Raw genomic sequence first — 16,426 nt, 5'->3', positions numbered from 1 at the left:
CTCATGAAAAAGCAGATGTCACATATGGATGGGTGGGTGCCTGCACAGATTGCTACATGTTTTTGATTGCTACTATAGCTCACTGAAATGGAAGCTCTAAGAACATGACAAGATAACTCTTTTTTACATTAGGATTTACATTTAATATAATCTTGTTTGGGATTAGACATTATCCCTTCTTGATTAACAATAAAATTTAGATGTAAAGATCTCTTACTCTTTCTACTACTTGATTTAGGCCCAATTTTCTGGATGCAATTACTTGGGTATTCCTTCTAACTTACTGGTTTGAGAAATGGGATTGACAATTTAAAATGTACAACAAAAATTCAAAATTCTACATTAGTTATTACCTTCCAAAGTACATAAATGATCAGGAACCATCACAACTCAAGCATTACATCAGAGGCCACAAAAACATTACTTTGCTTATTCCTAATAATCCAAAGTACTATTATCTGTCATTATCTTAGGGACCCACCAGGCTTTGTAACATCATCCACTGTGGTTTGCAGTCTAACCTTTGACAGAGCACTGCATACTCAATCATCTTCAATTTCTGTGATTAAAAATAATCAATTGCTTTTAATCCTTTCAGAATAGTTGTTTGGATGCTTCCAGTGTCTAAACTCCAGAATAAGCAGAATTTGTTGATGTTTCCTAATATCTAACTAGGTTCACCAGCTTTAAGACAAAGTGAGAGTTTTCCTTTAACATGCCAGCATCTATCCTGTCAATGACTAGTTACAAATTACATTACCTAATAGCTAATGCTACAATTACTTTTTCTCACATACTCAGAACTGTTTTCCTTTCTATAATAAAGTTTTTTAGACGATATAATCCTCCCAAGGACCTTCACATGTTCCCCAGCGTCTATGAACAAAACTAATAAATGGGGGCTTCCCTGGTGGCGCAGTGGTTGAGAGTCTGCCTGCCAATGCAGGGGACACGGGTTCGAGCCCTGGTCTGGGAGGATCCCACATGCCGCGGAGCAACTGGGCCCGTGAGCCACAATTACTGAGCCTGCGCGTCTGGAGCCTGTGCTCCGCAACAAGAGAGGCCTGCGCACTGCGATGAGGAGTGGCCCCCGCTTGCCACAACTAGAGAAAGCCCTCGCACAGAAACAAGACCCAACACAGCCATAAATAAATAAATAAATAAAAGTAACAAAACAAAACAACACAGCATTCCATTTAAAAAAAAAAAACAATAGATGGAAAATGTTAAAACGTCATTTCCTTTTAAGGCAAAGATAAAAAAGGCAAGAGTATGTAGGACCTAGAATAAGTTTTGATAAGTCATAACTAGGCTGATAAATTGGTCCTCGGATTACAACTAATCCTCTTAATTATAAGATTTTTAAGTTAAAATACTTTTGAGGTACAACTATCTCTCAATATACCAATAATCAAATTTCAGATCACATAGGCCCTAAAAGAGAAATATCATCACATAAAATAATCCTTCCTAGGGTCATCCTATTATGTTCTTTTCCCACATAAATCTACATTACAAACAATAAAATGGATCATACCTTTTACATTTGACCTTTCTTCTGCACAATGACATCCTCCACCCCATCCTAATCATCACCAACCTGAACTCTAAAATATACTGTTACAAAGCCCTAAAAATGGGCTGAGATCTACATTTCCTCAAAGAAGCTTAAAACCTTTCTTGCTTTGAAAATCCAAAACATGTTTGTTTGTTTGAAGTACTCACTGTTATCAAACCATTTCTGAATAAGAATTAGAGATGTGGAGGAAAAGACTTTTGTAACTCCAAGGGGAGAGTATTTGTGGAGTAATCTACAAAGCTTCAATTCAAAGCCAAAAACCATTATGTTCCCTAAGGCAAGAAATTTTACTTTAGCTGAAACTGCTGGACAGCTAATTCTAGCTTCTTGTGATGTATACATGTTGGGTTATGAAAAAACTTTTGTTGTTTTTTCTCAAAGGTTTCAGATTATAAACCTTTTCCAAGCAGGCACTTAGCTAGATGATTAACAAATATTATTTCCAATCCTTATAAACTTTTTCAAGATTGGTATTACCACCATTTTGTGGATGAGAAATTTGAGGCTCAGTGAGGTTAAGGGACTTGTCAGTCAATACAACGTAAGCTAGTAGCCCCAGAGCCAGGTACAGTCAGTTCTAATGAAGCAGTTCTTTCCCTATCACCACAATTCTTGTTCTTTAAAAAGCTGGATAAAATACTCTACCCACAATTCCCATTTTTAAAATTCAAATAAAAGGAAATTCACAAAAATGGTAATACGTGTATTACAATAACAAATTATATCATATATCACTCAATCTTTACCACAATCCTGCAAGATAGATTATTTCATTCTATTTTTTCCTAATGGGGAAACTGAGGCTGAGAGATTACATGACTTACCAGGAACCCATGGGTGGACTAGGAATTCACAGAGCCAAACAGATTTTTCTGAATCTTAACAACAATGCTTAGAGATTTTCAAAAGTATCTTATGTCAAAGGAAACTAATTGATAGTTAACTAATTACAAAGCTGTCCAGGTAAAAACTTATAATTACAGCAGTAATACTGGCACACTACATGGGAAAAGTCAACTAATTAACTGACTAGGTTAATAATCCTGTATTAACTACATCAGAAACTTTAAATAAACTATGAATACGAAATCAAACAGTATATATATATATATATATATATATATACACACACACATATTAGCATCCAGGCCTTAAATTAAGAACGGTATAAAATCCTGGCAACTATCCCCCACGTTCACATTCTTTTTTTTTTTTTTCAAGGAGTTGGGAGGGAGGAGGGAGTGGGAAGAAAATCCAACTGAATGTAACAAACAGTATGTTAACAGGTGTTACAAGAAAAGCTAAATGTAACAAAACGACAAAATGAAAGGACTGCTTTTCACAGAGGAACTGAAAGGACGCACATTTCATGGAGAGCTACTGATACACCCCCACCCAGAGGGACTCAGACCTACTGGCTATACCTTCCAATAAAATTTGCTCTTAAATAAAACACAAATTACTAATAAAATCTGCATGACTGTTTCATAACCAATTGCTCTCTTTTGAAATATTTCATAATGTGAGGAAATTCAGCATTTTAACTTTTCTGGGCCTTACTTTCTACATTTATACAATGAGGAAGATGGAGTCTAACATCACTTTCAATTATAAAGCCCTGGGAAACAATAACCATAATAATATTTACAGAAAGTCTACTGAAAACTTCTGTCAGTAGATGCAAAAAGTTCAATTTTTTTTTCCAAGAGTGTATTTAAAAATTCACTAAGTTTCATAATTAGAATATGTGTATTTAAGGTATATCTCAACAGAAAAGTTTGGGGGGAAAGAAGAGGAATCAGGGAATAAAGACAAACGAAAACAAAACCCAAAAGACTCAGTACTTTATGGTTTGGGACCATGCTTAAATTAAACAGATTAATAATAGGGCTAAATGAAAATTAAGTTTGTATAAAGAAATTACTTATTTAAAATGAAAGAAAACAGGGAATTCCCTGGCAGTTCAGTGGTTAGGACTCTGCGCTTTCACTGCCAAGGACCTGGGTTCACTATCTGGTTGGGGAACTAAGATCCCGCAAGCCGAGTGCCCCGGTCAAAAAAACAAAAACAAAATAAGAATTAAAAAAAAAAAAATTAAATGAAAGAAAACAGGGCTGGTATACGTGAGCACTGACCAACCAAAGAAAAGAAACCCACCAAGACGATTTTACTTATAAGAGTATAAATTTGAGTGAAGGATTATGATGACTAAAAATAATTTTAAATATTTAGGAAGATTTCAAGTTATAAAATATTATATGATCTCCTTGGAGAAATCCGTAACACAAACATGGCTAAACAATACTTTTAGCTAATTCTGACCATACATGACCTTAAATCAATTGAAAATAACTGAATAAGTGAAATTCTTTCATTCAAATATTTGTTCCTGGCTTTTTAATTTTCAGCTGTACAGTTTAATACATAATTATTGACATTCTTCCGCATAAAGGGAAAATAAAAATTTCTTTGAAGAAATGGAACGTATTATTTACCTTTTGTACTTCTGATTTATTTTCAATAATTTCTAATCAAGAATGCAATTGATGTCTTTAGGATATTCTTTTTCATTCTCTTTTAGAAAAAACACACCAGGGTGGTTTTTTGACCCTTTAGAAAACAGATTTAGAGTATAAAATTATGAAGATAAATTATAGCAAGTATTTTCAAAGAAAATAAAACCTGGGTCTTGAAATTTGTCATTTAAATTACCATCTTGAAAACTAATGCTCACAGATGACACGATACTATACATAGAGAATCCTAAAGATGCTACCAGAAAACTACTAGAGCTAATCAATGAATTTGGTAGAGTAGCAGGATACAAAATTAATGCACAGAAATCTCCTGCATTCCTATACACTAATGATGAAAAATTTGAAAGACAAATTAAGGAAACACTCCCATTTACCACTGCAACAAAAACAATAAAATACCTAGGAATAAACCTACCTAAGGAGACAAAAGACCTCTACGCAGAAAACTATAAGACACTGATGAAAGAAATTAAAGATGATACAAACAGATGGAGAGATATACCATGTTACTCGATTGGAAGAATCAACACTGCGAAAATGACTATACTACCCAAAGCAATCTACAGATTCAATGCAATCCCTATCAAATTACCAATGGCATTTTTCACAGAACTAGAACAAAAAATTGTACAATGTGTATGGAAACACAAAAGACCCCGAATAGCCAAAGCAATCTTGAGAAAGAAAAATGGAGCTGGAGGAATCAGACTCCCTGACTTCAGACTATACTACTGGGCTACAGTAATCAAGACAGTATAGTACTGGCACAAAAACAGAAATATAGACCAATGGAACAGGATAGAAAGCCCAGAGATAAATCCACGCACATATGATCACCTTATTTTTGATAAAGGAGGCAAGAATAATACAATGGAGAAAAGACAGCCTCTTCAAAGTGGTGCTGGGAAAACTGGACAGCTACATGTAAAAGAATGAAGTTAGAACACTCCCTAACACCATACACAAAAATAAACTCAAAATGGATGAAAGACCTAAATATAAGGCCAGACACTATAAAACTCTTAGAGGAAAACATAGGCAGAACACTCTATGACACAAATCACAGCAAGATCCTTTTTGACCCACCTCCTAGAGAAAGGGAAATAAAAACAAAAATAAACAAATGGGACCTAATGAAACTTAAAAGCTTTTGCACAGCAAAGGAAAACATAAACAAGACGAAAAGACAACCCTCAGAATGTGAGAAAATATTTGCAGATGAAGCAACTGACAAAGGATTAATCTCCAAAATTTACAAGCAGCTCATGCAGCTCAATATCAAAAGAAACAAACCCAATCCAAAAACAGGCAGAAGACCTAAACAGACATTTCTCCAAAGAAGATATACAGATTGCCAACAGACACAGGAAAGAATGCTCAACATCACTAATCATTAGAGAAATGCAAATCAAAACTACTATAAGGTATCACCTCACACCAGTCAGAATGGCCATCATCAAAAAATCTAGAAACAATAAATGCTGGAGAGGGTGTGAAGAAAAGGGAACCCCCTTGCACTGTTGGTGGGAATGTAAATTGATACAGCCACTATGGAGAAGAGTGTGGAAGATTCCTTAAAAAACCAGAAGTAGAACTACCATACAACCCAGCAATCCCACTACTGGGCATATACCCTGAGAAAACCATAATTCAAAAAGAGTCATGTACCACAATGTTCACTGCAGCTCTATTTACAATAGCCAGGACATGGAAGCAACCTAAGTCTCCATCAACAGATGAATGGATAAAGAAGATGTGGCACATATATACAATGGAATATTACTCAGCCATAAAAAGAAATGAAACTGAGTTATCTGTAGTGAGGTGGATGGACCTAGAGTCTGTCATACAGAGTGAAGTGAGTCAGAAAGAGAAAAATAAATACCATATGGTAACACATATATATGGAATCCAAAAAAAAAAAAAAAAGCTTCTGAAGAACCTAGGGGCAGGACATGAATAATAAAGACACAGATGTAGAGAATGGACTTGAGGACACGGGGAGGGGGAAGAGTAAGCTGGGACAAAGTGAGAGAGTGGCTTGGACATATATACCCTACCAAATGTAAAATAGATAGCTAGTGGGAAGCAGCCGCATAGCACAGGGAGATCAGCTCGTTGGTTTGTGACCACCTAGAGGGGTGGGATAGGGAGGGTGGGAGGGAGACGCAGGAAGGAGGAGATATGGGGATATATGTATACGTATAGCTGATTCACTTTGTTATAAAGCAGAAACTAACACACCATTGTAAAGCAATTATACTCCAATAAAGATGTAAAAATAAATAAATAAATAAAAAATTAAATTAATGCTCAATAGGAAATAAATCATAGCCATGTTATATACTACTTTGAGCTCAGTCAAACCTTCTTTTTAAAACATCCCTTGATCTACCTAATAGATGTGCTCCTCAAAAGTTCCTTGCATATCAAACTTGTGTAAATCTCATCTTAAACGCACTAGGGGGAGCTCCCTATTTGAAAGAATCCTAAAACATGTGCTTTTGTCTTCTAAGGGTTCCTTTTCTAACTTGTATTCCTATGAAAGAATGACTTTCTGACTTATCTGCTAATTGATATTCATCCAGTTTCATTTAACATTGTTTTTTTTTTTAAATACCATCCTTGTACTTTATCCCATGCTTATCAACTGCCATTAAGACAACTTTGATCAAGTTACATTTACCTTTCACACTGCTTCCCCAGGAAGCAATATAAAGCCCCCCCTGCGAAAAATATACATATACTTAATATGCTACTAACAGATTTCAAAGCATGTAATAAAAATCAGCTTTAAATATCACTAGATTTTTATAACTAATTTCAAATTCAAAGGTGAAAAATAATAGAAAACCAGAGGTGAATCTATGGAGGGGAGAAAAAGTATGCTCTGTGTCTACTGAGCACTTCATAATTTTTAAATTACATTTTAATATACCATCCCATTTCAGACTCTCATGGATTCTATAAGGGTATAAATGGCTTCATTACTGGCAATTTGGGGAACGAAGAAGCAGAGGCACAGGGCAGTAAAGTGACTGCCCAATGTGTCATAGTAATTCAATGTCAAGGTCAGAATTGGAATCCAATTTTCACATTCCTAGCCATTGCTCTTCTTTTACACAATTAAAGATGGAGAAAAAACATTTAAGCAAGTTTGACTATAGAGTCCCCTATCCATCAATAATTACTGAAAATAATTTCAAGAGGCTTAAAGTTCAGGCGCTCGCCAAGACCTTTCAAAGGGAAAAGGACAGTCTCCTCAACAAATCGTGTTGGAAATACTTGATGTCCACATGCAAAAGAATGAAGCTTACTTCATTCTACACCATATACCAAAATTAACTCAAAATGGATTAAAGACGTAAATGTAAGACATAAAACTAAAACTCCTGAAAGAAAATATAGGGGGAAAGCATCAATACATAGGATTTGGCAATGATTTCTTGGATATGACACTAAAAGCAAAGGCAGCAAAATAAAAAATAGATATACTGGAATACATCAAAAATTAAAACTTCTGTGAAAAGGACAATCAACAGAGTGAAAAGGCAGCCCGTGGAATGGGAGAAAAATCTGCAAATTGCACACCTGATAAGGGGTTAATATCCAGAATATTTAGAGAACTCCTACCAACAACGGGAAAAAATAACAATTAAAAAATAAGCAAAGGTCTTGAACAGACATTCCTCCAAAGCCAGTATACAAAAGTCCACCCAGCATATGAAGAGATGTACAATATAAATAATAACTAGTAAATGCAAATAAACCAATGAGATATCACTTCAAATCCATTAGGATGGCTAATATTAGAAAAAAGGAAAATAGTGTTATCAAGGATGTGGAGAAATTGAAATTCTTGTGCATTATTGGTGGGAATATAAAATAGTGCAAACTTTATGGAGAACAATATGGCATTTCCTTAAATTTTTTTAATTAGAATTACCATACAATCTAGCAATTCCACTTCAGGGTATATATCCAAAAGAACTGAAAGCAGGATCTTAAGAGACATTTACACCATGTTCATAGCAGCATTATTCACAACAGCCAAGAGGTGGAAGCAACCAAAGTGTCCATCAACAGATTAATGGGTAGGCAAAATGTGGTATATACAAAAAAATTTTTTAAATGTGGTATACACATACAATGGAATATTATTTAGCCATAAAAAGAAATGAAATCCCAACACATGCTACATGTATGAACCTTGAGGACATTATGTTAAGTAAAATAAGCCAGTCACAAAAAGACAAATACTGTATGATTCCATTTATAGGTGGCATCTCTAGAGTAGTCAAATTCATAGAAACAGAAAGTAGAATGGTGCCCTTCTTTGATTGCCAGGGGCTGGGGTTAGGGGGAAATGAGGAGTTATTGCTTTGAAAGGACTTTCAGTTTTGAAAGATGAAAATGTTCTGGAAATTGGTTGCACAATAATGTGAATATACTTAACACTACTGAACTGTACGTTTAAAAATGGTCAGGATGGTAAATTTGATGCTATGTGTTTTTTACCACAATTTAAAAATTAGAAAAAAAAGTTCAGAGACTTAAAAAATGTCTCCAGTTTATATTCAGCACAGAATGTTCAAGTATAATAATCTACTTTCTTTTGAAAAGATATCTATAGGTCAATAAATACCAAACTATTGTTTACATATTTCTTGATAGCCTAAAGGAAACCAAAAACCCAAATGGGAATCAAGTTTTCATTACTTCACCTACCAACATTAAAAGAGAAGCCTTTATTATGTACTACCTGAGAACTAAATGGGTACTGCTTTGGTAAAGGGAAAAAAGCAGTATTATTAGAAATCTACCTGAATTATCTGCTAAGTTCACAAATAGCTCTTTATGCTGAAGAATAAAACCGGCTAACATTATTCTCCCTAAGATTCATTCAATTTGATGGTGTCTAAAAGCCACCATTTTTCAATGAGGTAAACACTTGGAATAAAAAACCCTCAAAAAATTAAACATATATTATACTTCCTTTTATGGTATTACTCAAGGATTGTCTTCACCAAAGGCATACAATAGTAGGTCAGGTACCATTCTAAGTCCTAGAACAACTGAATCAGTACTAGTATATTGAGTAGTAGGAGTGTGGAATCAGTCCAGTGACAAAAATGATGAACTGCAGGCCAGAGTAATATTCAGCAGCTAAACCTCACTGGAACCTAACTTAAAGAAAAATAATAATAATAAACAATGTTGAAAACATTGACAGAAAATAGAACAATTTGGAAAAGTATGAAAAATAAACCGATCTACATAGGAAACTTTAATCAGACCTCTAAAACTTTATACATGTCCAAACTTTAGATATTAAGGCAGGTTCAAATTTTCAGTGGCTCTCAAAAGATCAGCATTATTTGAAACTCTGGTGAATACATGTGAAAAAACAAAAAATCTATCAAATTTAGCTGCAGGGATAAGCAATTTAATAAGTTGTTATCATAATTTATAAAGAAAAGATTGACTACACATTGTTCCATGATCGTAGAAGTATCAGCAAATGGTACTGATTATCAAAATTAAATATTTATAAGGACTTCTATATGCAAGGAACTTGTTAGTGAGATATCCAAAGTGCTTGAGAAAACATTCACCAAGAATCATTTTTTCTCTTAGCTACTTTAACCTTACTGATGCCCTGCAAGTTCTCTTAGTATCCTAGCTAATATCTCAAAGACGTTTTATTTGTAGGTATGCCAACTAAACTTATGCAATATATAGATATTAAAAATACTCTTGGAATTGATTATGGAAACCACATATGTGCATGTATGTGGGTGGTGGGAACACATGTGGAGATATCTATATAAATATACAGATACATATATATATAAACCCCATTTAAGTGTTTAAGAGAATCATTCAGAAACTTAAAGGTTTTTAGATGTTCTATAAAATCAATATGCCCTTTCATCTAGCTCACCTTTTCTCATTTCCTTCAACTACTGAGATTATATACAAGCATTTAGTACTGTGGGCTCCACAGATCCTAATATAGAGCATGAAACGGGAAGTATTTACAAGAAACACTGAGGTTACAGAAAACTGGTACTCCACAAAAAATAGGCAGATAACCTTACGAAGAAAATACATGAACTATATTCAGTATTAAATATTTGAGACATCCAAACTTCTTGATAATTTATCCTTTTTTTGAATAGAAAATGTATATTTAAATCAGCAAGAAAAAAATCTTATGATGAAAAATGTCTTCTGGGAAGATGTTTTCTTCTAATTAATCATGAGAATCATAATCATTAGACTCAATCATTGTCATTTTCATTTGGAAAATTGTGGCTTCCTTAGTTATTTTAATGCTAGTATCATTTTCATGTGGCAATTCAGGATATTACTCCTTGCATCCTTGCTTATTCATCAAAATAACTGAAAGGCATAATCTCTCCCCCGTGTTGAATTAATAAATCTTAACATACAAAAACATCCTATCTCCAGGCTCTTCTCTTGGTCAAAGTGGTAAGAGCACAGCAGGACCACCTTCAACCTCAAACTTTTTGTGAGCTTTATAGACAAGAACTTAAGCATCCTCTGGTGGAAGATGGCAACTGGGAAAAGGAAAATACGGGTTTAAATTACAAATGTCCTCAGCCTCTCCACGGCAATCAGTTTTTTCTAAGGAAACACCTAAGAAATATTTTTAATAGGAGGTAGAAGGTAAACGTGTCTAAATGCCTTTCCCACTTATGAAATGTGATGCAGAAGAACAGGAAATTAGTAGTTCTGCTATACACTGACAACCTGCCAACCAAATAATAACAGTTAGTATATCCAATAATAAGGAAATAAGGATAACTGAACAATGGTAAGTTCCATATCTGTCTTTGAACTCAAAGTTTAGATCAAAACCTTAAGCAATAAGACTGCACAGCACTCCAGATAACAAAGGAATATGAAAGGGAAATAAATCCATTATTTTAAAGAAACAAACTGAAAAGTTCATGGCAAATCTGCCCAACTTACTAAAAGCTGAAAAAGAAAGCAGCATGAAAGGGGAAACAGAAAAAGATTAATGTGTGAGAAAATACAGGAAGTGCAATTCCATAATTCCATAAAGATAGAAACAAAGTAACTCCAAGTTGCAACATATACTTTAAATGCAATAGAACTACATTCAGCCATTTCCAAAGCCAAAGATGTTCAGGCACTGAATAGTTACCCTTAAGAAGTAAAGCATAAACATTTCTAAAACAAGGGAACAATTCTGCTTCTTTCTATATAAAGAAACCAAAAGCTGTAGTTGCGGGAAGAATTTCCCTGAAATTTGTGAAACTCCTAAAACTGTGGCTCATGGAACTTGGGAACAAGAACAAAATGTGTGCCTAAAAGTATCATTGTGGTAATAGTGCTTTGCACAACAACATAGCAACTGAACTCCTTGGATTTAATATACCTTTGTTATGTGTAACATTACACATTCTTCAGTATCTTTTACTTCCCAGGCCAGTTACCTCAGAAAGTGTTATAATGGACCACCTTGCATTATCCCATAGTGAACCATCATGTGATTTAATGGTCTTGTCTCATCTTCAAAGAGATAACAGCAAGTGCAATAGAGGAACTGGGAGAGTTAAGGGAGAAAGGAAGGGTTCTTTCATATTTTCAAACAGCCTCTTTTCCAAGGGTTTGGAGTTTAAAAACAAAACTCTGGACCTGCCATTTAATTCAAGAATGGCTTCAGAATTCTTCCTGCATAGTGCCTTATTGGACACACCTCAAAAGCTGAGAAATCTTAATGTACTCAGCCAGTTAGTGCACTACAATGAAAACCTTCTTACCTTTCAGAGCTACACAATATGGTTAAATTAAACCCTGATACAACAAATAGAATAATTTCCTCTAACATTTTAAGACCACTAATCAACTAGTGTCTGTCAGTCATTGCAACAGTTGCACAATTGCCTGTGGATAGACTACCAGAGAAACTGAGTGTGGTGAGGCAGGATGTTTTCCTGTTTATTTCCTGAGTGAACTTTAAGGGATTAAAACTAAATTTATGTCAACTTCATAGCAAAGAATTCAGATTCGAATTCTGAACACAAATACATTTTAAGAAAAGAAAAAAAAAAACGAGGGCTATAAAACCATATACAGTGTGGCCAGAGTTTCACTTTTGTATTATGTGCATACTGGATTTTAATCTGAAATGTTTTACACTTGTATTTCACGTTATATAGTTTCGGGACTGGACTGTTTTTCCACAAAAAGAAAAATCAACTGTTTTTCCACCTTAATAGTCAACCTACCTGCCCATAGTTGTCTATGCCAGTTACTAATCTATTTAAATTTAATAAATCAAAAGCTGTCCTTAGGGATTGGCCAAGAGTCGTAAGTCCTTCAGCCTGAAGGTTTTTCAGTTCATTCATAAACGTTGCATGGTTTTCTTTCCATCCGGCCTGAAAAGAAAAACGTAAGAATTTTTTTTCATCTTTCAAAGCCATGTGCACACGGACGGCCTTTACAATCTGCCGTTCACCAAGGAGCTGCTTCACTTTGCTGCACGGTTTTGAGTAACGTGTCAATACCGCATCACTGCTGAGGAAACTCTCTTCCAAAGGAGGCCAAGAATAAACCTGCTGGCTCTACAGCTTTCGGTAGCTACCAGCCTTCGTACTTTATAACTTCCCCGGGAAGCGTACTCCCCAGCCTCATACCCAGAATTCGGGGATGCAGAGATACTGGTGGAAAGCAGAAGTGAGCGGGACTTGCGAAGTTCACCTAGCGCGCTGTCCCACCGGCCCGCGGCCCTCTCGGGGAGACTCCGCAGCCCCAGCCCCGCGGCACCCACCCCCCCCCACCCCGGCCTCGGGCCGGTTCCCCTTTAATGCAGACCCAGGCTCAGCGCTGCCGGGCCCGGCTGTCACTCGGGCTAACTTGAATAAATATCCCCCACAGTTCATTGCTGCCGCTCACGCCGCGGAGGGGAAATGTCGGCCATGTTGATCGCAGCGCCGCCGCCGCCGCCGCCGGGCCGGGCTGGGGAGGGGACGGCGGTGGCCCGGCGACTCCGCGCCGCGCCAGGACGCTCCGTAGCGGGGGAGGGGGTGGGAGCCCGCAGGGGAAAAGAGCTCAGCGCCTGGAGCACAGCGGGTGGGGGAGGGGAGCATAATGAAGGGTGAATGGGGGGGCGGGGAGGGTGAGAGAGGAAGGAACAGGGAAGGGAAGGGAAGGGGGAGGGCGAGGGCTGTTACCTTGATAGCATAGGGCGGCTCTTCGAAAGTGACCAGCATATACCTGTCTCCTCTGCTGGCAGGGTCCCGGGCACGGAGCTGCGGGAGAGCGGGTGGGGGACGGGAGGAGGAACAGGGCGGGCGAGAGGGAAGCAGAGAGAGGCGAGGTTACCAGGCGGAGAAGGGGCGCCCAGCGGCCCCGCCGCCCCCCACAGTACCGCACACGCCGCAGCCGCCCCCCACACACACAGATCGGCCCCCGCACACCGCCCGGGGCCGGAGCCCCGGCCCGGGCCGAGCCCGGCTTGCAGCGCCCGCCCGCCCGCCCGCCCGCGCGGTGGGGGAGGGGGTCCCCGAGCCCGGCAGCTCCCGCAGTCAGGTCCCCGACACCTCCGCCTAGCCGCCCCCTGCCGCCCTCCCCCCACCCCTGCCGCCCGCGGGCCGCCGGACCGGGGTCGCCGCCCGGGCTCGGTCAGTCGGTACCTTCATGAAGGTCTCTACCGCGCCTTTGGCCGTGTCCAGGTAGGTGGTGCCCAGATGGCTGCGCTGGTTCATAGAAGCAGACGTGTCTATCAGGAACAGTAAGATGGGCATAGTGCTGGCCGGGGACACCGGGGCCCGAGGTGGTGGAGAAAGAGGAGATGGTAGAGGTGGAGGCGCCGGTGGCGGCGGCGGCGACCGCCGCTACGCGGGGCGGGGGAGCGCGGCCCCCGGGAGGAAAACACGGTCTGGGTCTTTCCTCCGGCTGCGGGGAGTTTCTCCCCCGATAGTTGAGAGGAAACTCCCCAAACCCAGTCCTCCCAGTCGTACCCCCGCCTCCGCCTCCTCCTGCCTGCCTGCCCGCTGGGGCGGGCGCCCGGCCGTCTGTCTGTCGGTCCGTCCCCCCCGCCTCGGGGGTCCCGTCCCCGCTCCCGGCCCCTGTGTGTGTCCCAGCGGGAGACGGGCCTGGCTCCCAACCCCACCCCCGGTGCAGGGAGTGGGGACCTGGGAGCTGGCGAAGAGGGGAGTGGGCTGAGGGGAGATTGGCCCTGGGGCTGTTGGGAGAAGTTTCAGGGACTCCCTCCGCACCCCGGCGGGGTCACCACTTTCTCAGCCCCTCTCGCTACTGAAGCGCTTTTCTCTCGCACACTCCGGTTTTAACTCGGGCAGGGGCTGCAGAGGCTCCGCCCCTGACACGTCCTCGAGCCACGTGATGCACCGCCCCGCTAATCTATTGGCTGGTCCCTGGCCTCTTATTAGCATATTCAAACAGCTCAGGGGCGGGGGAAGCTTGGAGGCTGGCTCCGGGAACAGTTATGGAGCACGCGCGGAGGCGGAGCGTCGGGTGCGCGCGAGAGCGAGCGCGAGGGGCGGGCAGGCGGGCCGGCAGACGCGGAGGCGGGCTCCGGGAAGGGGCGGGGACAGCCCGCGGAAGGACGGCGGTGTGGGGGCGGGGGCCGCGTCGGCGCGCGCAGGGCGGCCGCGGCCGTGAGTCTGCGCGTGAGGCCCGCCGCCCTCTCCTTGGCTGTTGGAGGTGATAGGGGTCGGAGGAAGGGAAATGGAGGCTGGCCTCAGCTCCTGTTTCGAGGTCGCTGTAGCGAACCCCTTCCCCGGTGGGCGGGTGAGGAGGGGATGAGTAGAGTGATCCAACGTCCGGTTAGGAGTCGGGGCAGGCCGGCGGTCATCCTCCGGAGGAGGGCTCGGGGCCCGCGGTCGTCGGAGGAGGTTCCTTGGGCCTCGGAGGGCCGGCCCCAGCGCGGGCGGGCCCGGGGCGGGGGAAGGGAAGTGAGAGGTTGTTTATGACCAGGGACTAATCTCCTCCGCGAGTCACTCCGCTCCCGTAGGGGAGTGGGGGCGAGGGACGATCCTCGCCCGCAGCCTCGTTCGGCCTTGGGCAGCGACCGAGGGTGAGGGCTGGACCTGGCCAGGAGCCCTCTCGTTGGAGGACCCACCAGAAAGGGAACAAACCCTTTTTTTCCGAACTCAGCCCTAAAAGGGCAGCGGGGGAAGACTCAAATATCGATAAACAGTTTATTGCCTTTTTTACACTCGGGGAAAAATAACCCGTCCTACCCAAAGAAATAACCTCTCACAAGCCATGTTTACTTAGGGCCACAGACTATCAATCTCAGAGCTAAAAGGGGCCTTAGAAAAGCAGCGTCCATTACTCTTGTTTTTAGATGAACAAACTGACTTGGCTTGCCCAGGTGACACATAGCATGGGTTCTCCATAACCCTGCTAGTGCTCTTTCCTTGCACTGTATGCTGTCTCAGACTCGATCCAAATACTGCATGAAGGCAGACGTTCTCGGATAAAACCAGCCCCTGTCATCAGGCTTGATGGCATAATGATTCCTCTCCTAAATCATGTCCGAGGAAGAGTTGCCTCAAATATACTAGTTGAAAACTTAAAGACATTGCCTAAAATACAAGTTGAATTAGGGACATGCGACCGGTATAAGACTGTAGAGATTTATAGGGCCTCTCCTATTAGCCTAGCATTTCGATTGTTTATCCTGAAATTCTTAATTATTTGCCTACTGGTCACTCAAAGAAGTTGTTCCTATTACCATTAACACAGAACAGACATGTTTTGTGGCACTTTTTTAAAATTTTGAATTTTATAACTTGGACTTTTCCTAATATTTAAGACAACCTCTGAATTTTTGTTAATTTAATAGTAGGGTTATTCAGTAATATGGTGTTCTGTATGTGCCATAGAAGAGTAAAATATTTTTAAGAGATTTGGACTACTAAATAAAGTGGAGTAGCAAGCTTACATCCAATATTTGCTGAGGACCAGTGGAGTTAAAAAATGATTAAAATATTGTCCCTGCCTTCAAAGAGTTTGTGGTTTTTCTAGAAGAATATTGCCTACATATTATTAGCTACTACAGAGTAGAAAGTGATTAGATACTAAATAATTCAGAAAAGAGAAAATTTTATTTCCCTAGGGTAATGAAAGAACATTTTCCAGGGTCAGTAAGTTTAAGCGGTGCCTTAAAGCAATGTTTCTCAAACTGGGATCCTAGACCCTGGAGATAAGAATTAGAGTTCTTTGATACTTTAAATTTTTTGTTTTCATTTTAATGACAATATACAAATTGTTTTATTAGTTATAAAGA

At 40.2% G+C, this 16,426-nt stretch overlaps 1 protein-coding gene across 3 annotated transcripts in view; it reads right to left on the bottom strand.

Moving 5' to 3' along the window:
• Positions 1–14,417, bottom strand: part of INTS6 (integrator complex subunit 6) — a 109,435-nt gene extending 95,018 nt beyond the window's left edge. For all 3 annotated transcript variants that reach the window (XR_011071000.1, XR_011070999.1, XM_068526643.1), the window contains exons 1-3: positions 13,806–14,417; positions 13,344–13,421; positions 12,399–12,548 (exon numbers count right to left, since the gene is read on the bottom strand). Coding sequence is in view for 1 of the 3 variants with exons in the window: in XM_068526643.1 (XP_068382744.1) it covers positions 12,399–12,548; positions 13,344–13,421; positions 13,806–13,916 (339 nt within the window). In the remaining 2 variants the exon portion in view is untranslated. The remainder of the gene's footprint in view (positions 1–12,398; positions 12,549–13,343; positions 13,422–13,805) is intronic.
• Positions 14,418–16,426: the final 2,009 nt, after the last annotated feature.

The sequence above is a fragment of the Eschrichtius robustus genome, chromosome 18, assembly GCF_028021215.1.
Source record: "Eschrichtius robustus isolate mEscRob2 chromosome 18, mEscRob2.pri, whole genome shotgun sequence".
Lineage (NCBI taxonomy): Eukaryota > Metazoa > Chordata > Mammalia > Artiodactyla > Eschrichtiidae > Eschrichtius > Eschrichtius robustus.
Note: the sequence above shows the minus strand (reverse complement) of the source record. Positions and strands in the feature narration are given on the sequence as shown.